This window comes from Eschrichtius robustus, chromosome 4 (assembly GCF_028021215.1).
Source record: "Eschrichtius robustus isolate mEscRob2 chromosome 4, mEscRob2.pri, whole genome shotgun sequence".
NCBI classification, from domain to species: Eukaryota; Metazoa; Chordata; class Mammalia; order Artiodactyla; family Eschrichtiidae; genus Eschrichtius; species Eschrichtius robustus.
The window spans coordinates 119,191,683-119,215,997 of record NC_090827.1 but is presented as its reverse complement, the minus strand read 5'-3'; the positions used below and the strand labels follow the sequence as shown (position 1 = coordinate 119,215,997).

At 35.0% G+C, this 24,315-nt stretch overlaps 1 protein-coding gene across 3 annotated transcripts in view; it reads left to right on the top strand.

Moving 5' to 3' along the window:
* The window catches only part of TBCK (TBC1 domain containing kinase), a 243,424-nt gene that overhangs the window by 91,187 nt on the left and 127,922 nt on the right, over positions 1 to 24,315 (top strand). For all 3 annotated transcript variants that reach the window (XM_068543272.1, XM_068543270.1, XM_068543271.1), the window contains exon 20: positions 11,856 to 11,941. In XM_068543272.1, coding sequence (XP_068399373.1) covers positions 11,856 to 11,941 — 86 coding nt within the window. The remainder of the gene's footprint in view (positions 1 to 11,855; positions 11,942 to 24,315) is intronic.

Here is a 24,315-nt window from a genome sequence, read left to right as displayed (position 1 = left end):
CCTGGGGGTCCAGCAACGGAAGGAGGAGTTCCTAGAGAATCAGACTTTGAAGGCTAGTGGGATTTGATTGCAGGGCTTCGACAGGACTGAGGGAAACAGAAACTCCACTCTTGAAGGGCACACACAAAGTAGTGTGCACATCGGGACCCACGGGAACAAGCAGTGACCCAAGGGGAGACAGAGCCAGACCTACCTGCTAGTGTTGGAGGGTCTCCTGCAGAGGCGGGGGGTGGCTGTGGCTCACCGTGGGGACAAGAACACTGGCAACAGAAGTTCTGGGAAGTACTCCTTGGCGTGAGCCCTCCCAGAGTCTGTCATTAGCCCCACCAAAGAGCCCAGGAAGGCTCCACTGTTGGGTTGCCTCAGGCCAAACAACCAACAGGGAGGGAACCCAGCCCCACCCATCAACAGTCAAGCAGATTAAACTTTTCCTGAGCTCTGCCCACCAGAGCAACAGTCAGCTCTACCCACCACCAGTCCCTCCCATCAGGAAACTTACACAAGCCTCTTAGATAGCCTCATCCACCAGAGGGCAGACAGCAGAAGCAAGAACTACAATCCTGCAGCCTGTGGAACAAAAACCACATTGACAGAAAGATAGGCAAGATGAAAAGGCAGAGGGCTATGTACCAGATGAAGGAACAAGATAAAACCCCAGAAAAACAACTAAATGTAGTGGAGATAGGCAACCTTCCAGAAAAAGAATTCAGAATAATGATAGTGAAGATGATCCAGGACCTCGGAAAAAGAATGGAGGCAAAGATCAAGAAGATGCAAGAAATGTTTAACAAAGACCTAGAAGAATTAAAGAACAAACAAACAGAGATGACCAATACAATAACTGAAATGAAAACTACACTAGAAGGAATCAATAGCAAAATAACTGAGGCAGAAGAACGGATAAGTGACCTGGAAGACAGAATGGTGGAATTCACTGCTGTGGAACAGAATAAAGAACAAAGAATGCAAAGAAATGAAGACAGCCTAAGAGACCTCCGGGACAACATTTAACGCAACAACATTCGCATTATAGGGGTCCCAGAAGGAGAAGAGAGAGTGAAAGGGCTCGAGAAAATATTTGAAGAGATTATAGTCGAAAACTTCCATAACATGGGAAACGAAATAGCCACCCAAGTCCAGGAAGCGCAGTGAGTCCCATACAGGATAAACCCAAGGAGAAACACACCAAGACACCTAGTAATCAAATTGGCAAAAATTAAAGACAAAGAAAAATTATTGAAAGCAACAAGGGAAAAACGACAAATAACATACAAGGGAACTCCCATAAGGTTAACAGCTGATTTCTCAGCAGAGACTCTACAAGCCAGAAGGGAGTGGCATGATATACTAAAAGTGATGAAAGGGAAGAACCTATAACCAAGATTACTCTACCCGGCAAGGATCTCATTCAGATTCGATGGAGAAATCAAAAGCTTTACAGAGAGGCAAAAGCTAAGAGAATTCAGCACCACCAAACCAGCTCTACAACAAATGCTAAAGGAACTTCTCTAAGTGGGAAACACAAGAGAAGAAAAGGACCTACAAAAACAAACCCATAACAATTAAGAAAATGGTAATAGGAACATACATAGCGATAATTACCTTAAACGTGAATGGATTAAATGCTCCAACCAAAAGACACAGGTTCACTGAATGGATACAAAAACAAGCCCCATCTATATGCTGTCTACAAGAGACCCACTTCAGACCTAGGGACACATACAGATGAAAGTGAAGGGATGGAAAAAGATATTCCATGCAAAGGAAATCAAAAGAAAGGGGGAGTAGCAATACTCATAACAGATAAAATAAACTTTAAAATGAAGACTGTTACAAGAGATAACGAAGGACACTACATAATGATCAAGGGAGCAATCTAAGAAGAAGATATAACAATTATAAATATATATGCACCCAACATAGGAGCACCACAATACATAAGGCAACTGCTAATAGCTATAAAAGAGGAAATCAACAGTAAGACAATAATAGTGGGGGACTTTAACACCTCACTTACACCAATGGGCAGATCATCAACACAGAAAAGTAATAAGGAAACACAAGGTTTAAATGACACAATAGACCAGATAGATTTAATTGGTATTTATAGGACATTCCATCAAAAAACAGCAGATTACACTTTCTTCTCAAGTGCACATGGAACATTCTCCATGATAGATCACATCTTGGGTCACAAATCAAGCCTTGGTAAATTTAAGAAAATTGAAATCATGCCAAGCATCTTTTCTGACCACAACGCTATGAGATTAGAAATGAATTACAGGGAAAAAAACATAAAAAACACAAACACATGGAGGCTAAACGATACGTTACTAAATAACCAAGAGATCACTGAAGAAATCAAAGAGAAAATCAAAAAATACCTAGTGACAAATGACAATGAAAACACGACGATCCAAACCTATGGGATGCAGCAAAAGCAGTTCTGAGAGGGAAGTTTATAGCTATACAAGCCTACCTCAAGAAACAAGAAAAATCTCAAATAAACAATCTAACCTTACACCTAAAGGAACTAGAGAAAGAAGAACAAACAAAACCCAAAGTTAGCAGAAGGAAAGAAATCATAAAGATCAGAGCAGAAATAATTGAAATAGAAACAAAGAAAACAATAGCAAAGATCAATAAAACTAAAAACTGGTTCTTTGAGAAGATAAACAAAATTGATAAACCATTAGCCAGACTTATCAAGAAAAAGAGGGAGAGGACTGAAATCAATAAAATTAGAAATGAAAAAGGAGAAGATACAACAGACACGGCAGAAATACAAAGCATCCTAAGAGACTACTACAAGCAACTCTATGCCAATAGATTGGACAACCTAGAAGAAATCGACAAATTCTTAGAAAGGTATAACCTTACAAGACTGAACCAGGAAGAAACAGAAAATATGAACAGACCAATCACAAGTAATGAAATTGAAACTGTGATTAAAAATCTTCCAACAAAAGTCCAGGACCAGATGGCTTGACAGGTGAATTCTATCAAACATTTAGAGAAGAGCTAAAACCCATCCTTCTCAAACTCTTCCAAAAAATTGCAGAGGAAGGAACACTCCCAAACTCATTCTATGAGGCCACCATCACCCTGATACCAAAACCAGACAAAGATACTACAAAAAAAGAAAATTACAGACCAATATCACTGATGAATATAGATGAAAAATCCTCGACAAAATACTAGCAAACAGAATCCAACAGCACATTAAAAGGATCATACACCATGATCAAGTGGGATTTATCCCAGGGATGCAAGGATTCTTCAATACACGCAAATCAATCAATGTGATACACCATATTAACAAATTGAAGAATAAAAACCATATGATCATCTCAATAGATGCAGAAAAAGCTTTTGACAGAATTCAACACCAATTTATGATAAAAACTCTCCAGAAAGTGGGCATTGAGGGAACCTACCTCAACATAATAAAGGCCATATATGACAAACCCACAGCAAACATCATTCTCAATGGTGAAAAACTGAAAGCATTTCCTCTAAGATCAGGAACGAGACAAGGATGTCCACTCTCACCACTATTATTCAACATAGTTTTGGAAGTCCTAGCCATGGCAATCAGAGAAGAAAAAGAAATAAAAGGAATACAAATTGGAAAAGAAGAAGTAAAACTGTCACTGTTTGCAGATGACACGATACTATACATAGAGAATCCTAAAAATGCCACCAGAAAACTACTAGAGCTAATCAATGAATTTGGTAAAGTTGCAGGATACAAAATTAATGCACAGAAATCTCTTGCATTCCTACACACTAATGATGAAAAATCTGAAAGAGAAATTAAGGAAACACTCCCATTTACCATTGCACCAAAAAGAATAAAATACCTAGGAATAAACCTACCTAGGGAGACAAAAGAACTGTATGCAGAAAACTATAAGACACTGATGAAAGAAATTAAAGATGATACCAACAGATGGAGAGATATACCATGTTCTTGGATTGGAAGAATCAATATTGTGAAAATGACTATACTACCCAAAGCAATCTACATATTCAGTGCAATCCCTAGCAAATTACCAATGGCATTTTTTACAGAACTAGAACAAAAAATCTTAAAATTTATATGGAGACACAAAAGACCCCGAATAGCCAAATCAGTCTTGAGGGAAAAAGACGGAGCTGGCGGAATCAGACTCCCTGACTTCAGACCATACTACAAAGCTACAGTAATCAAGACAATATGGTACTGGCACAAAAACAGAAACATAGATCAATGGAACAAGATAGAAAGCCCAGAGATAAAGCCACGCACCTATGGTCAACTAATCTATGATAAAGGAGGCAAGGATATACAATGGAGAAAAGACAGTCTCTTCAATAAGTGGTAATTTATTGGGAAAACTGGAGAGCTACATGTAAAAGAATGAAATTAGAACATTCCCTAACACCATACACAAAAATAAACTCAAAATGGATTCGAGACCTAAATGTAAGACCGGACTCTATAAAACTCTTAGAGGAAAACATTGGAAGAACGCTCTTTGAGATGAATCACAGCAAGATCTTTTTTGATCCACCTCCTAGAGTAATGGAAATAAAAACAAAAATAAACAAATGGGACCTAATGAAACTTCAAAGCTTTTGCACAGCAAAGGAAACCATAAACAAGACGAAAAGACAACCCTCAGAATGGGAGAAAATATTTGCAAACAAATCAACAGACAAAGGATTAATCTCCAAAATATATAAACAGCTCATGCAGCTCAATATTAAAAAAACAAACAGCCCAATCCAAAAACCGGCAGAAGAACTAGATAGGCATTTCTCCCAAGAAGACATACAGATGGCCAAGAAGCACATGAAAAGCTGCTCAACATCACTAATTATTAGAGAAATGCAAATCAAGACTACAATGAGGTATTACCTCACACCAGTTAGAATGGACATCATCCGAAAGTGTACAAACAACAAATGCTGGAGAGGGTGTGGAGAAAAGGGAACCCTCTTGCACTGTTGGTGGGAATGTAAATTGATACAGCCACTATGGGGAACAGTATGGAGGTTCCTTAAAAAACTAAAAATAGAATTACCATACAATCCAGCCATCCCACTACTGGGCATATACCCAGAGAAAACCATAATTCAAAACAACACATGCACCCCAATGTTCAGTGCAGCACTATTTACAATAGCCAGGTCATGGAATCAACCTAAATGCCCATTGACAGACGAATGGATAAAGAGGAGGTGGTACATATATACAATGGAATATTACTCAGCCGTAAAATGGAACGAAATTGAGTCATTTGTTGAGACGTGGATGGATCTAGAAACTGTCATACAGAGTGAAGTAAGTCAGAAAGAGAAAAACAAATATCGTATATTAAGACATGTATATGGAACCTAGAAAAATGGTACAGATGAACCGGTTTACAGGGCAGAAGTTGAGATACAGATGTAGAGAACAAACGTATGGACGCTAAGGGGGGAAAACCGTGGTGGGGTGGGGATGGTGGTGTGCTGAATTGGGCGATTGGGATTAACATGTATACACTGATGTGTGTAAAATTGATGACTAATAAGAACCTGCTGCATAAAAAAATAAAATAAAATTCAAAAATTCAAAAAAAAAAAAAGGATTCAACAGCACTTCTGTTTTCTCCATAAGCGTTGAATAAATCAAATTCTCTTCCCATTTGCTGTGATTCAGAGTTAGTATTTGTAGTTTGTAGGTTAAATGTATGGAGTCAATGAAATGTCATTAGAAATTTTAAGACTCACAATACATAAAAAAGACATTTTTTAGCAAGACAATTATTAGAATAATACTGTATCTTTTTATTAAATGTATTCTTCAATTTTTATAGAAAGAACAGTCAAAATTTTAAACTCAAGTTTGGTTTTTAAAAAAAATGCCATAGGGCTTATTTGTATTTTTCTTAATAATACAGTTTATAGTGTTTATTTATAATATATACCACATTATAAAATATTCCATATAACTTTTACAAGGATCATGTTTACAGTGAAATGTCTGTAATATATTAAATGTGCTTTTCAAATAATTTTGACTGTAATAAAACATTTGAGCAAAACACTCCTAAGCATATCTTACCAGAATCCACTTTCTATGTCTCACCTTAAATTACTTTGAAATAAAGAGTAATAACATGCTACATGATACATAGCCACAGCTCTAATGTATAAAAGATACATTTAAAAGGAAAAATATATGCACCCTTTTTGTCTGATGGAATCATTGCCTTTAATATAGACCACAATAAATAAAATGGTCTTAGCTCTTTTTTTTGAAAAACAAACATGAACCTGTAGTGTTAAGTGAACTTTCATATATGAAAGCCTGGAAATAATCTTTTTCCAAATTTGTCAGGCCTCTACAAGCATAGTGCTTAGCTAGATTCCTGTGCTTTAAGAAAGATGAAGATATTTGGAGAATTCTCAGAAAAACAATTAAAATAGGACTTATAAAATGAGTTGGTTATGTTATTTATGAGATGGCTGGATGGTGCCTCACTAGATGGCCAGCTCTTACAGGGCCATATTAGATAGCTTCCATTACATTAACTTCTGTATTGGTTCGGTAGAGATTCCTGTTTTTAACCTCTAAAAAGTTTCATTTCTCCACAAATTGTTTCATATTTCAAATAGATATATGTTGAAAAAGATGAGTTTTCATACTTTTTAACTATGAACTTCTTTAATACCTTTGAAAAGGCTTATTATACAAATAAGCAAGACCATATCTTGTTTCATATATGGAAATACAAGAGAAACCACAGTGTACACAGCACAAATTTGGAGAGATTGGTCAGAAAGGCCAAAAAGACTCATATTTAGTTTGATTAATCTGTAATGTACTTTAACATTCAGTCTTTTTCCAAGGGATTTCATAGCCAAATATAGGAAATAAATGTGCAAATAACTAATTATAAGTCAATGAAATAAGTATACATATTACTATGTTAGCCCAGAGGAAGAAGTGAGGTGAGGTTATTTTGATTTTTTAACTTTGTTTATGGTGGCAAAGGAAAGAAACGGCATGTCTGGAAAGGTTTCATAAGAGACAGGATACTTATTGACGAACTTGAAATTTGAGTAGGAATTTGCTTGGTGAAAGGGAGAAAGACATTCTGAAGACAGAGGACAATGAAAAGAACTGAGATTAAAAAAGTGCAAAATGGATTGATAAAACAGCCAGTAGTCAAATCTGGTCCATGGAGCCAGAGAAAGAGGGATGGAGAGCTAAAGAATGAGCTGAAACAGTACAGTGATTATTGGTTGCCAAAGTTTATGGAAGAGCAATGATTTATTCTTCTTCAAAATGTGTATTTTAGGCTTGGAATTAGAAATACTCAGTTCTCATTTTATTGGTTTCCCTCTTTGATTGTCCTCCTGTCCCCCTGTGTTTTATGGTGTTTTAAGCTTTAAAGTTCAAAATAACATTGGTTTTGATTAGCATAAATACCACGTACACACTTTGTTTCCCATAGTTTTGGAAAACTCCTGTGTCATATGAAACCAATCAATTCAACAGCTAATTGTAATACTGCATATTCATTTAGTCATTTAATTGTCTCTACTGAGATGAAAAGTTTCTATATTCAATAGCAACATGAAATCTTCTTTGAAAACATGTGTTTTTATTTTTTTTTTTAGTTTTTATAAATTTATTATTTGTTTTTGGCTGTGTTGGGTCTTTGTTGCTGCCCGCAGGCTTTCTCTAGTTGAGGCAAGCAGGGGCTACTCTTCGATGTGGTGTGCGGGCTTCTCATTGCGGTGGCTTCTCTTGTTGCAGAGCACAGGCTCTAGGCGCTTGGGCTTCAGTAGTTGCGGCACGCGGGCTCAGTAGTTGTGGCTTGCGGGCTCTAGAGCGCAGGCTCACCAGTTGTGGTACATGGGCTTAGTTGCTCCGCGGCATGTGGGATCTTCCTGGACCAGGGCTGGAACCCATGTCCCCTGCATTGGCAGGTGGATTCTTAACCACTGCACCACCAGGGAAGTCCCAAAATGTGTTTTTATAATTATACTCTAATAGAACTTTAAACTTCTTTATTTTAAAGTTTTTCATAAAATAGAGTATTTATATGCTTCTAAACTCAATGCTTTGCCTCTTACAGAAGAGAGAAAAATTATCTATTTAGTCACGATGTCCTGTTCTGTTTTGTTTTTTAACCATGGTTCTATTAACTTATTACCTGCAGATATTTTTAAGAAGATAATACATTTAATTACTTCTGCTGAAATTAATATTCATAATCATTTTTGGCACTATCAAATTGTCCCCAGCAAATTTACCATCGAGTTGATAAAGTACCAACACATAGGAACTTTAAAAAATAATATACTGATTAAACAACTGAGGGTTGGCCCCCTAAGATTATCTATGATTATTAAAATTACTCTTAGATTCAGAACCTTAGAGTGCCAGTTGGATTGAAGAAAATGGAGGGATTTGAAAGGGATAGATTGATTAGAGTTTCAGTGATATTGGAAAACAGGGTTATAACTTGCAAGACGGACATACTTTAAGGTATTGAAGAGAAAAAAAGGCAGGTTCAGGCCGGTGAGGAGAGGCAGCCACGTAGTTATTAAGGGTGGAAACTAATCCTTCATGGAAGATCCAACTATACCTTAATGTCATTTTGCACTTCAGAAAGAAGCAACCCAGAAAACTGGCCTATAAAACATTTAAACTGTTGTTTGAAGTCACTGTACTATGTGTGGTGTTCACCAAAACGGCCACTGGAATTTCACCACAACATTCAGCATATTGTTACACTGTTTATAAAACCAAGGCATAGTCACACTTGAACCATTAGAAGATGTGGAAGGCAGAAAGGGAAAGATAGAGGGAAGTACCATATAAACTTGGGAAATAAAATTGGGAAAATTTCTCCAATTTTTTGTTTACTTGTATATGTTTATAAATCCTTTGAGGACAAGGGAAGTATCTTCTTCACTGTAATGTCCCTAACATTTAATGTAGTGCCACACATAGCTAGGATGAATATATAACTAAATAGTGATATTTTTGAGGGTTGAAGGGGCACTAAATGCACCAGACACTGAGTCTACCGTGGCAGCTGGGACTCTCCCAGGTAAACTAGGATGTATGGTCCCACTACACATAGACATTCAATAAGTCTTTTAGGGGGACAAAGGAAGACAGGCATCAAAGTCTGAAGTCCAGTTGTCAAATGGGAATATAATATAAATCTCCTTTCTCATCCAACATTAGCAAAGAGAGAAGGAGAGTATGCAGCTTCACTCTAAAGGTTATATATTTGGAAAAACAGTACATTGCATATTTCCAGTTTAATGCACATCTTTGTCATGGATGCCTTTAATGATAGGATATTGGAAGACAGTAGGAAATACATTGAGCATTTTCAAGAATGTCTTGCATCATGTGACTAAGGAGATATTTCCTGAGACAGAAAATGTTCTACCATTACTAGAAATATTCCAAGATCTATTAAGTAAGCTGCTTGTAGATTTTTTTTTTACTAGAGTGGGGTATCTGAGCAAAAACTAAAATGATTCACAAATATAGCCCTAAAAATTGCCTTTCTCTTTCCTTTCTCTTCTTTTGAAACCCCCTCTTCCCATTTAGACATAAAGGTTGGTGCTTATTCTTGTGGCTTTAGACAGTAAGCCAAATTTTATAGCTGGCAAACTTAATAATGGGAAATAATCTAATTTGGGTTCATTTGCAGTAAAATAACTTTGACTTCTTTTGGGTGCCATGAGTCTAATGTCACCAAATGATTTAGTTTGTGCACATTTTAGTTGACAAGAGATTTATGACTCTCTGCATATTTATCTATAGTTCCATCTTCAGGATAAACTAGCAGCCTGATGGAAAATTACAAATAGTTACAGAATTGAGAATGCCATTTATGGTTCGTGAGCAGAGGACACCTTTTGCTTTAAATCTGTTGCCCATTATCCTTCATCTTCTCCTTACCCCTGCTAAGAGAATGAAAGCAGAAAGACTGGTCGAAAAGGAAAAAATAAGGCTATCCATGTGTGGGACTTAATAAAATTTCATCTCTGTATCTCTTTTATGAAAAATTTTTTGAAAACAGCTTATTTATAAACAGCTGCACAGAAATATGATAGTGTCATATAAAATCCTTACACTGAATTCTTTGAGAATTGTCATTTAAAAGTATATGATAAATTTAAAAAACTATTCTATAGGAGAGGAATAAGAATTTTTAATATGGTGGGATTAGAAGGGAAAAAGACTTTTTCATTTTATATCTCATTGCAAAAAATTAAAAAGTATAAAGTTTCAGTAAAACAGAAATTTATATAAGACATGATTGTGTGCAAAAGTACATTAAACCTCACTTGAAGTTTAAGAGGAAATTTCATAAATACCTTGGGTTTTTTTTTAAGAATAACATTTATCCTTACATAGGTCACCTATCAGTTAGAAAATACTGTTTTGGGGGTTATTATAGCTCTAGATGCAAATCTTCATTATTATAAATCACAATTAGAGTATTTTATGAATATTTTAAAAGAGTCAGCAGTAGTATCCATGGGATCTTTTGTTTTATTTTGACTACCAGTCTGTTTTTCTGTAGCTCCTCTTAAATTCTCTCAGGTTGGTTTATAAATCAAAGGATATATGCATTTCAGTTTTTTTTAATTTGCTCTAAGGAACTTTTAAATTCATTTTTGAAATAACTTGAAATTTGACATAGTGCTGATATCATCAGTTCTGTCATATCTCCCCCTTAAAGAAATTTTTCTGAATGTAACAAACCATACTGTATCTCATATCAGAGCTTATCCTGAGCAACCAAAACTTTTGCCAGCCTTGTAATTTATATTTACATATATGGTATACAATAATATGCAAAATAAGTATATACACATATTTATGTGTGTATTTTATATATATATATATACACATATATATTTGTGTGTATTTATATATGTATGTGTGTGTGTATATATATGTATGCAGTTATAACACACATATAAATCCAACCATAAGTGTTTGGCAGAATACAAGGAAAATGTTTTCATGATGGATTAGGTTTCTTCAATAGATCCTTAATTAGCCATGTAATCCTACATAGTAATTATCTTTTATCAGGCTCAGATAAGAAAGATATTTAATAAACTGGAGCATAGGTGTGGACAATTGCCTGAGGCATGATTTTCTAGTTTAAAATGAAGTGTGCTTTTTAAAGTTAATAACTATATGGTTTCATCAACATAAAGTTGAATGCTTATGATTGTTGATGTTGCATACCTCTGGCTTCTAGGTAAATTAGGACTATAAACATACCATTGCTAATTGGAAGGAGAAAAAAAGAAGTTAAAGAAAAGTTAAACCCAGAAGTTCCCTGGGCCTTAGGATCTGTCCTGGGTCTTCACTTTACTGGAACAAATGCATATATCTGTATATGTAAACAAACTTGAGGTGTAATTATTCCATTTGTGACTGTGTTGTTCCTTATTTAAGTATCTGTTACACTTTCTGAACAATTAATAAATGCAAGACAGATTGAATATCACTAGACAAAATGATTTTGTTGAATTTAATAGGAAAAAATCATTCATTGTGTGAATAATTTGTGATTCAGGAAATGAAGTGACAGCTCTGAAGGTAGAAAATAAGCTGTGGCATAGCTTTTAATGAACAGCTTTGTTTGTTTAATAATTAGCCATGTTTGAAGTAGTAACAAAACAAAATAAAGTATGTTCTCTTCATGGAGAAACCAAATCTCATTCAAAATGTAAATAAAACTATAATTTATGTGGATTTAATGTCTTTATTTGAAGTACTATGTAAAAAAAAAAAATGATTGTCTTAAACTTTATTGTCATTTCAGAGTATCTGACTGTATTCTCTCAGATGATTGCATTCCATGATCCAGAGCTAAGCAATCATCTCAATGAAATTGGATTTATTCCAGATGTAAGTACTTGTTGCATTAATAGAAATGAGGTAAAAAAATAAAGCGGAAATTGGCAGCACAACAAAGTACTGTTTTTAAAGTTTTGTTGTCCTAAGAAGTCCATGTATCTAAACAAGTTTCTGCTACTAATTATAGTCTTTTGTTATAAAGTTTGTGTGGTTACCTTCCATAGTCTCACTTTAAGTAAAGGGGAAGTATCTTATTTTTCTTGATACTATCAAATAATTTTTAAAAACCCGGTAGCGTGAGTGTTGTATTAAACTGTGATGTTAGCAGTTTTCACTTGGACTTTTTGATATTCAGGCCTGTTTTTGAAAAGTAGGAAATTTGAACTTAGTAACTTCTTAAGTAGCTGCTTCTGTGTTTTGCTTGATACATTACCTTGGAAACTTTGCCAGATTTTGGCTTACTTCATTAGCTTCTTGGGTTCCTTATCAAACCGAAAGTCAGAGTTGACTGTCAAAGGTTAGCCAAGGTGTAGCTTAGCCTATTACTCACATGTAGTATGTGACACGGACTCAAACCTCTTTTAAAAGACAGTTGGAGTACAGTATCATAGGACTTCGTAAAACAAAACAAAACAAAAAAGAACCTTTTTGAGATAACAATCTCCTTATTCCATCTTAACCTTCTTTGTTTCCTGATCATACCTTTCCTCTTAAGGCTTATATCCAGAAACCCGTATGTTGATGGTAAGACTAGGGGTGAAAAATGTTTATATTAACACTATACTAATGCATTTAAAGTGTTAACAGTAACACTTACAGTATAAATACTTGCAGGGTGCTTTGAAGTTTAAAAATACTTTCACAAACATTTCATTTGATTCTCAAGACAAATCTGTAAGGTGTATGAAGCAAGTAATTTCAGCAGTTAATAGATAAGAAATTTAGTGTTTGAGAAGGTAACAAAACTAAATAGTCTTAGAACATAAAACTTTAACTGATGTCATTTGACAGCTGTCTGCCCCTAGTCTGGTTCATCTTCCAGTGGGAGAACAGAGACTAAAACATAGGTGTACTAATTCTAGTTCATTGCTCTGTGTGTTGCGCTGTAATTCTGTGATGTCATCGTCAGGCCTAAAGTAGCCATCCTTCATATATACAGTGGTATTTGCTTCTAGGCCTATGGAGAAATACCTTTCATTTGAGTACATGGCTTGCTCAATGAGGGCTCCAAAAAATATATATACATATTATAAAACAAATAAAATAAGATCAAACCCTATAATTATGTATAGAGATAGAAAAGTGTGTAAAAAATTAACAAATATATATATTATCATATTAAGTATTCATCTTTACATAACCCTACCTTTCCTGCTTCACATTATAAATGTGAGATATGGCATAAGACAATACTAGATTAAATCTTATGGCTAGAGTTGAAGAAATTATAAAGGAACTGATTGCCGAGTTTGTAATTGTTTTAGGTTTCTGAGGGAAAAAATACTATGATATAGACTTAAAAAAAAGGATAATTCTTTTTAAAAAATTCCCTTGAAAACACCTAATTGTGCTCAGTGACTAAACAGAAAACTACACTGATTTAGTCAGAGTTTTAGATTGAGAAGAATCATTTATGTAGAAAAATATGTATGGAATTATAAAGATAGTCTGATAAAATCCTTAGACATATTCATGAACATAGATAGTATTAAAAAATCACATATGGAAAAATAACTTATCTTGGCTTAATCAGAAAAATTAAACTCTGAAAGTGTATGGTATATGAGAAGAGGCAAGCAAAAAACATTGTTAAAAAATAACGTGGACATATATTAAGTGCTTACTGTGCACTAAACACTGCTCTAACCATCTTTAAGCACTCCTCTAATCCTCACAAGTTTGCAATCTAATTAAACAATGACTATTAAATATTTATATGTAAAATCAATTTGGGAAAGGCTAATAGCATGATGGAAGTAAAATTCTAGATAACAATAACATGAAACGTAAGAGTCAGTGGGATTTCAACTTAAAAGTGTTCTAATGATTCTGTATCATTTGAGGGGAAAGTAAATATGCTCTTTATATTTAGACATCAAGTCAGGCATCCTTTCAGATCTGGGATTTGATTTTACCCTACTCAAAAGCTAATAAACGAGCCTGGTACTGTTTCATGGGTATTGGCAGAAAATCCAAGACTCCTGTGTCAGAGACAAAGGACTTTCTCACTCACAGCACAGCAAGCAGCATGAGCATTAGCATATTTGTCTTGATTTCCCTTGCTTCCAAATCCCATAGAGACGACACAGAGGGTCCAGATGATACCTGCATAATGCAGTGGATTGCGTTATAGGAGAGGAACTCCGAGTTTAGGGAACTTGATTTTTTTTTTTTAATGGATAGTAAACATATCTTCCCTTTACTCTGGAGAGAGAAAGAAAGAAAGAGAGAGAGAGAGAGATAGAGGCTATCTTTTTCTCTGAGGCTATAAGAAAACCTGTCTGTTGCTGCAAAAGGAGACTCTATCTCTATTTACTAAGGCTATTTTTATACAAACATCGTTGAAACTATACTGCAGAACAAAGGGCAGTTAGTGTCTCTGCTCACAAGAAATGTAGAAGTACAGGAATGCATATTAAAATTTTAATGGTACTCACTAAAAGAATAGAAAGAAAATGTATAACTTTTAAATGGAATGGGGGAGTGTGGAACAAAGGAAAGTCATCCACCCCTTTAAAAACATAGAGAAAACACAGAAACAGGGTAAGCTAAGTAGATTACCTAATAAAGGAAATTTTTAGATATTTTTAAAAATCCATCTATATGCTATTTATGAGACAAATGTAAAAATTTAAGGATATTGGTCAAAAAGGAGATTAAAAAAATATGAGGCAAATATTAACCAAAAGAAAACTAATGCAGTGATATTAATATAAACTAGTAAAACAGAAAGCACAAAATAAACTCATCCAGATATGGAATTTGGTATATGACACAAATGGCTCTATAAGTCAATTTGAAAAGATTATTCAATAAATGGCCCTGATGCAATTGGGTAACTATATGGAGAGAGGTGGGAATCAAAGCCAACCTTACACCATACATGAAAATAAGTTCTAGCTTGCCTAGAAGACATACATATGGAATGTCGTATTTATAATTTCCATCTAGGAAGGAATTCTTACAGAAGTTATAGAAAGTACAAAACATAATATTTAAAGAAGAGAGAATTAGAATTGAGGAATGGTAGAAAGGGGCTTTCCATTATATTGGAATCTATAATGTGCTATTTTGCTTTAAAAATTTTTCAAAGCATTTGTGACAAAATGTTAGTTAATGTTTGTTAAATCTTAGTGGAGGGTACTTTAGTGTTTGTTAAATGTGCTGCTATATAAGGTGAGTTAATTATTTAATAATTCAATAATTTTGATACAATATCTTTATTCTATTTAGCTTCCCTCTCCATTATGACCCTCTCCTGTAATTACTGGGGTATTTTTGTATAACTTCTTGTAAAAGCTTCAATACTAGTAATGCGAAAGTAATATTGATTCATATATATAGTGTGATTAGTTTTATGAGACATTCATAAGTCACATGGGGTGGGGGACAATTCCTTGTGGGTTGAGAATGTCCAGTATGTGGCAAATACTGAGCATCCCTGGCCCCCAGCCACTGATTGTCTATAATAATCCCCTAATCATTGTGACAATAAAATGCCTACACGTTATTTCTGAAAAATGACTCTACATGTATTTCCAAACATCCTCTAGGGAACACTTCTATCACTATTGAGAGTCCTAGAGTTAACAAAAGAGAAGTTAGGGGAAAGAGAATATATCTTAACCTGGAGGACATTCCCTTTTCTATGACTATTCTTTTGTCACAGAGAAAGGGCAAAAGGAAAGATATTTAACACAGTTAAAATGTTAATAGGAAGATTGTTTTTTGTTTTTTGAAAACTTGATTTTTTGTGTGTGTTTTGTTGGCCTGTTTCTCAAGTTTGGAGATAACATGAAAATGTTGAGGCTATTTTTAAATTTAATTTTGCAAACAGATATGATGTTTTTAACGTAGAGATTATTGACAATGAATAGTGGTGGGAGAGGTATGATGAAATGGAGAATCTTTCTAACATTTTTCTTATTCTATTAATAATCACATATTTTTAGTTACATGTCATTAGTTTGTATGTGCAGTCTTGCTTTCTTTTTGTTTTTTTCCCGAATTATTGCCTTCAGTGTTCTACCTTTAAGATGATTGCTTATGTTATACAGCAGAAACTAACACACCATTGTAAAGCAATTATACTCCAATAAAGATGTTAAAAAAAAAAAAAGATGATTGCTTAAGTGACTTTCTGCACCTCCAACAACAATACAGGCTAGGATTCATCAAGGGCAAATGTGGACACTTTGGTAATGAGATCCCAAACTGAGTTTCCTGCTCAATAACTAATCCTATCAAAGTAAGCCCCCATTAATCTTCCATCATTAAAATGCAGACTCCTATTGCAGGAAAGATTGTGATTTCTGGCTCCTTTCCATTTTCTGTGGGTCACAGAACTCTGAATACTGAGTACTGCTGAAGCTTGAATAGTTAGGAATATTGTGCACTGATGTGATGCTTAGATTATATATATCATGGTAGTTATGCAATTTACATATAAATAGGGTGAGTAATGTGTATTTGGCAAAATTGGGGCCAGAGTAATTTTTATCATTTCTGTCTTGGTGTATGTTCTGCTTCTGAAAACATACCAGGCCTTTGAAATGAGAACAGGAAAGTATGCTTCTTCATTCTTAAGGAAACTATTTTTCTGAAATGCTATAAATAGCATTCAACCTGCAAATTATGAAAAGTTGTCCGGTGGCCAGTAAGAGAAATGATAAGGGCTGTATCTCAGTACTATATGTGCCTCTTGAACCTACTGTCTGCTAAAGATAAAGCTAACAAATTCAGTGATAAGCAAGTATGCTGGCAAAACCATTGTCATTTAACTACAGTCTTAATGGATGCTTATACTACTACTGATTTTCTCCCTCCCTAAAAGTTTATCACTGTCATTTTCAAAATTTATATTGAGCTGAGGTTGTACTACCAAAAATGTGAAAGGATTTCTCAGAAATATTTATGTATTTATTTGTTTGTTTTGTTTGTTCATTTGTTCCTTCATCCATTCCTGGCCTTCATGCCGTTATTGTTACATAAAGAAATTTTAGGTTTTAATCTAAAGAGGAGATTAGTGACCAAGAGCTTTTTAGATTTTTATCAAGTGTGGTTACAGGGTAAATTAGGAAGTTGCACCCTGTTTAGAGTCTCCCATAACAAGGGTCCCCACTAACCTGTTCTAATCCATCTGTGGAGTGCCAGGATGTGTCCTTTGTCTGGCTATTGCTGTTTTCCCTGACTTTAGTCCTAACCCCATTCTACTGACCTTGGGTTCTTTAAAGCCCTTGAATACAAAAGGCTTACTGAGCTCTCTTTCTTACGATAGAGCTTAATTACCTTTCAGAAAGGACTCATATCTCAGAAGCCAAAGACTTATTAATTCCATAGGCAATGACAAAGTAATATTTTGGTATCTTCTTGCTAAGAACACATACATACAAGTTAAGTATCCAGCAAGTTTCCCTCTTTAGTAAATCCTCACTTTGTTTTCAATCTAATGTATCCTTATACTGGTTGAGAGACAAGTAAAAGGAAGTATATGCTTAGTGAAATAAGTCAGACAAAGACAAATACTATATGATACCACTTATATGTGGAATCTAAAAAATAATATAAATGAATCTATATACAGAACAGAAATAGACTCACAGACATAGAAAACAAATTTATGGTTACCAAAGGGGAGAGGGAGCAGGGGAGGGACAAATTAAGGGTATGGGATTAACAGAAACAAACTACTATACATAAAATAGGTAAGCAACAGAATTTACTACATAGAACAGGGGATTATACCCAATATCTTGTAATAACCTATAATGGAATGTACTCTACAGAAAACAAAAGAAAACAAACCTGAATCACTGTCCTGTACATCTAAAACTAACACAATGTTGTAAATCATCTATACTTCAATTTTTTTTAAAAAAAAGAAGGATGTATGGTATGATGCAGCAGTTCTCAAACTTTTTGATTGGTCTTAGGACCCATTCACGTTTTTAAAAATTATCAGGTATCCCAAAGAGTTTTTATGTGGGTTTATATCTCTTAGTATTTACTGAGACATTTAAAAAATTATGTATTTATTTATTTAAAAATGACAATAATGAAACCATTGCATGTTAACAAAATAACATTTTTCTGAAAAATAATTGTTTTCCAAAACAAACAAAAAATAATGGAGGAGTGGTACTGTTTTATATTTTTGCAATTTCTACTTAATAGAGGAAAGTTAGATTCTCATACCTGCTTCTAAATTCAATCCGGTTGCAATACCTTGTTTTAGTTGAAGTACATGAAGAAAATCTGGTTGCCCTACACAGGCATGTTATGGCAAAGGGCCTTTTCAGACAGTGGTAGTTTCTTAAAGCTTCATTGCAATGTACAGTCTAAAACTATATCAATGAACTTTTCAGATTCTTTTATATTCAAGTTCATCAATCTGTCTTGCACTTTGAATGGCTCTTTTACCCATACATGATTTTGTAATGTTGTGCATTGGTCATTTAGAAAATACTGGTGCACTGAATTATGCAGATCTTTCAACTATGAGACATTTTATTATACAATATCAAAAAAATCACATTTGTTAATATCACCACTGATCTCATCCAAAAAGTCATTAAGTATTGGGAAGCTGCCAAGCTAACAGTGGCAGATACAAGTTTTCCAAAATTCTAATCTTCACCTGACAGCTAGAATTGTTTCTTGAAGTGACAGGTTCACTTCATTTTTGAGAAATATCTGCCAAATATCCAAACCTGAAAAAAATTATTGTTTTTATGTCATTCTTACAAGTAAAAAATGGCATTTCTTGAAAAAAACACCTACATTCACTCATAGCTGAAATGATTGCCCAAGTGCTTTTTTCTCAAGACAATCTTTTTTTTTTTTTTTACACTAAGCAACAGATTTTTTTTTTAAACATCTTTATTGGAGTATAATTGTTTTACAATGGTGTGTTAGTTTCTGCTGTATAACAAAGTGAATCAGCTCTACATATACAGCTCTATATATCCCCATATCCCCTCCCTCTTGCGTCTCCCTCGCACCCTCCCTATCCCACCCCTCTAGGTGGTCACAAAGCACCGAGCTGATCTCCTTGTGCTATGCTGCTGCTTCCCACTAGCTATCTCTTTTACGTTTAGTAGTGTATATATGTCCCTGCCACTCTCTCACTTTCTCCCAGCTTACCCTTCCCCCTCCCTGTATCCTCAAGTCCATTCTCTAGTAGGTCTGTGTCTTTATTCCCATCCTGCCCCTAGGTTCTTCATGAGCATTTTTTTGTTGTTTTTAAGATTCCATATATATGTGTTAGCATCTGGTATTTGTTTTTCTCTTGACTAACTTCACTCTGTATGACAGACTCTAGGTCCATCCACCTCACTACAAATAACTCAATTTCGTTTCTTTTTATGGCTGAGTAATATTCCATTGTATATATGTGCCACATCTTCTTTATCCATTCATCTGTTGATGGGCACTTAGGTTGCTTCCATGTCCTGGCTGTTGTAAATAGAGCTGCAATGAACATTGTGTTACATGACTATTTTTGAATTATGGTTTTTTCAGGGTATATGCCCAGTAGTGGGATTGACGGGTTGTATGGTGGTTCTATTTTTAGTTTTTTAAGGAAGCTCCATACTCTTCTCCATAGTGGATGTATCAATTTACATTTCCACCAACAGTGCAGGAGGGTTCCCTTTTCTCCACACCCTCTCCAGCATTTACTGTTTGTAGATTTTATGATGATGGCCATTCTGACTGGTGTGAGATGATATCTCATTGTAGTTTTGATTTGCATTTCTCTAAGGATTAATGATGTTGAGCATTCTTTCATGTGTTTGTTGGCAATCTATATATCTTCTTTGGAGAAATGTCTATTTAGGTCTTCTGCCCATTTTTGGATTGGGTTGTTTCTTTTATTGATATTGAGCTGCATGAGCTGCTTGTAAATTTTGGAGATTAATCCTTTGTCAGTTGCTTCATTTGCAAAAATTTTCTCCCATTCCGAGGGATGTCTTTTCGTCTTGTTTATGGTTTCCTTTGCTGTGCAAAAGCTTTTAAGTTTCATTAGGTGCCATTTGTTTTTTTTTTGTTTGTTTTTATTTCCATTTCTCTAGGAGGTGGGTCAAAAAGGATCTTGCTGTGATTTATGTCATAGAGTGTTCTGCCTGTGTTTTCCTCTAAGAGTTTGATAGTGTCTGGCCTTAAAATTTAGGTCTTTAATCCATTTTGAGTTTATTTTTGTGTATGGTGTTAGGGAGTGTTCTAATCTTTTACATGTAGCTGTCCAGTTTTCCCAGCACCACTTACTGAAAACGCTGTCTTTTCTCCACTGTATATTCTTGCCTCCTTTATCAAAGATAAGGTAACCATATGTGCGTCGGTTTATCTCTAGGCTTTCTATCCTGTTCCATTGATCTATATTTCTGTTTTTGTGCCAGTACCATACTGTCTTGATTACTGTAGCTTTGTAGTATAGTCTGAAGTCAGGGAGCCTGATTCCTCCAGCTCCGTTTTCCTTTCTCAAGATTGCTTTGCTATTCGGGGTCTTTTGTGTTTCCATACAAATTGTGCAATTTTTTGCTCTAGTTCTGTGAAAAATGCCAGTGGTACTTTGATAAGGATTGCATTGAACCTGTAGATTGCTTTGGGTAGTATAGTCATTTTCACAATGTTGATTCTTCCAATCCAAGAACATGGTATGTCTCTCCATCTATTTGTATCATCTTTAATTTCTTTCATCAGTGTCTTATAATTTTCTGCATACAGGTCTTTTGTCTCCTTAGGTAGGTTTATTCTTAGATATTTTATTCTTTTTGTTGCAGTGGTAAATGGGAGTGTTTTCCTAATTTCAATTTCAGATTTTTCATCATTAGTGTATAGGAATGCAAGTGATTTCTGTGCATTAATTTTGTATCCTGCTACTTTACCAAATTCATTGATTAGCTCTAGTAGTTTCCTGGTAGCATCTTTAGGATTCTCTATGTATAGTATCATGTCATCTGCAAACAGTGACAGCTTTACTTCTTCTTTTCCGATTTGGATTCCTTTTATTTCTTTTTCTTCTCTGAGTGCTGTGGATAAAACTTGCAAAACTGTGTTGAATAATAGTGGTGAGAGTGGGCAACCTTGTCTTGTTCCTGATCTTAGTGGAAATGGTTTCAGTTTTTCACCATTGAGGACGATGTTGACTGTGGGTTTGTCATATATGACCTTTATTATGTTGAGGAAAGTTCCCTCTGTGCCTACTTTCTGGAGGGTTTTTATCATAAATGGGTGTTGAATGTTGTCGAAAGCTTTCTCTGCATCTATTGAGATGATCATATGGTTTTTCTCCTTCAATTTGTTAACATGGTGTATCACATTGATTGATTTCCGTATATTGAAGAACACTTGCATTCCTGAGATAAACCCCACTTGATCATGGTGTATGATCCTTTTAATGTGCTGTTGAATTCTGTTTGCTAGTATTTTGTTGAGGATTTTTGCATCTGCGTTCATCAGTGATATTGGCCTGTAGTTTTCTTTCTTTGTGGCATCTTTGTCTAGTTTTGGTATCAGGGTGATGGTGGCCTCATAGAATGAGTTTGGGAGTGTTCCTCCCTCTGCTATATTTTGGAAGAGTTTGAGAAGGATAGGTGTTAGCTCTTCTCTAAATGTCTGATAGAATTCGCCTGCGAAGCCATCCTGTCCTGGGCTTTTGTTTGTTGGAGGATTTTTAATCACAGTTTCAATTTCAGTGCTTGTGATTGGTCTGTTCATATTTTCTGTTTCTTCCTGGTTCAGTCTCGGAAGGTTGTGCATTTCTAAGAATTTGTCCATTTCTTCCAGGTTGTCCATTTTATTGTCATATAGTTGCTTGTAATAATCTCTCATGATCCTTTGTATTTCTGCAGTGTCAGTTGTTACTTCTCCTTTTTCATTCTAATTCTATTGATTTGAGTCTTCTCCCTTTTTTTCTTGATGAGTCTGGCTAATGGTTTATCAATTTTGTTTATCTTCTCAAAGAACAGCTTTTAGTTTTATTGATCTTTGCTATCGTTTCCTTCATTTCCTTTTCGTTTATTTCTGATCTGATCTTTATGATTTCTTTCCTTCTGCTAACTTTGGGGTTTTTTGTTCTTTCTCTAATTGCTTTAGGTGTAAGGTTAGGTTGTTTATTTGAGATGTTTCTTGTTTCTTAAGGTAGGATTGTATTGCTATAAACTTCCCTCTTAGAACTGCTTTTGCTGCATCCCATAGGTTTTGGGTCGTCGTGTTTTCATTGTCATTTGTTTCTAGGTATTTTTTGATTCCCTCTTTGATTTCTTCAGTGATCTCTTAATTATTAAGTAGTGTATTGTTTAGCCTACATGTGTTTGTATTTTTTACAGATTTTTTTCTTATAATTGATATCTAGTCTCATAGCATTGTGGTCAGAAAAGATGCTTGATACAATTTCAATTTTCTTAAATTTACCAAGGCTTGATTTGTGACCCAAGATATGATGTATCCTGGAAAATGTTCCATGAGCACTTGAGAAGAATGTGTATTCTGTTGTTTTTGGATGGAATGTCCTACAAATATCAATTAAGTCCATCTTGTTTAATGTATCATTTAAAGCTTGTGTTTCCTTATTTATTTTCATTTTGGATGATCTGTCCATTGGTGAAAGTGGGGTGTTAAAGTCCCCTACTATGATTGTGTTACTGTCGATTTCCCCTTTTATGGCTGTTAGTATTTGCCTTATGTATTGAGGTGCTCCTATGTTGGGTGCATAAATATTTACAATTGTTATATCTTCTTCTTGGATTCATCCCTTGATCATTATGTAGTGTCCTTCTTTGTCTCTTGTAATACTCTTCGTTTTAAAGTCTATTTTGTCTGATATGAGATTTGCTACTCCAGGTTTCTTTTGATTTCCATTTGCATGGAATATCTTTTTCCATCCCCTCACTTTCAGTCTGTATGTGTCCCTAGGTCTGAGGTAGTCTCTTGTAGATAGCATATATATGGGTCTTGTTTACATATCCATTGAGCCAGTCTATGTCTTTTGGTTGGAGCATTTAACCTATTTACATTTGAGGTAATTATCGATATGTATGTTCCTATTACCATTTTCTTAATTGTTTTGGGTTTGTTACTGTAGGTCTTTTCCTTCTCTTGTGTTTCCTGCCTAGAGAATTTCCTTTAGCATTTGGTGTAAAGCTGGTTTGGTGGTGCTGAATTCTCTTAGCCTTTGCTTGTCTGTAAAGGTTTTAATTTCTCTGTCAAATCTGAATGAGATCCTTGCTGGGTAGAGTAGTCTTGGTTGTAGATTTTTCTCCTTCATCTCTTTAAGTATGTCCTGCCACTCCCTTCTGGCTTGCAGAGTTTCTGCTGAAAGATAAGCTGTTAACCTTATGGGGATTCCCTTGTGTGTTATTTGTTTTTTTTCCCTTGCTGCTTTTAATATTTTTTGTGTTTAATTTTTGAGTTTGATTAATATGTGTCTTGGTGTGTTTCTCCTTGGATTTATCTTGTATGGAATTCTCTGTGCTCCCTGGACTTGATTAACTGTTTCCTTTCCCATATTAGGGAAGTTTTCAACTATAATCCCTTCAAATATTTTTTCAGTCCCTTTCTTTTTCTCTTCTTCTTCTGGCACCCCTATAATTCAAATGTTGGTGTGTTTAATGTTGTCCCAGAGGTCTCTGAGACTGTCCTCAATTCTTTTCATTCTTTTTTCTTTATTCTGCTCTGTGGTAGTTATTTCCACTGTTTTATCTTCCAAGTCACTTAACCATTCTTCTGCCTCAGTTATTCTGCTATTGATCCCTTCTAGAGAATTTTAAATTTCATTTATTGTGTCCTTCATCACTGTTTGTTTGCTCTTTAGTTCTTCTACGTCCTTGTTAAACGTTTCTTGTATTTTTTCCATTCTATTTCCAAGATTTTGGATCATCTTTACTATCATTATTCTGAATTCTTTTTCAGGTAGACTGCCTATTTCCTCTTCATTTGTTAGGTCTGGTGTTTTTTGCCTTGCTCCTTCATCTGCTGTGTGTTTCTCTGTCTTCTCATTTTGCTTAACTTACTGTGTTTTTGGTCTCCTTTTCACAGGCTGCAGGTTCGTAGTTCCTGTTTTTTTTTGGTGTCTGTCCCCAGTGGCTAAGGTTGGTTCAGTGGGTTGTGTAGGCTTCCTGGTGGAGGGGAGTAGTGCCTGTATTCTGGTGGATGAGGCTGGATCTTGTCTTTCTGGTGGGCAGGTCCACTTCTGGTGGTATGTTTTG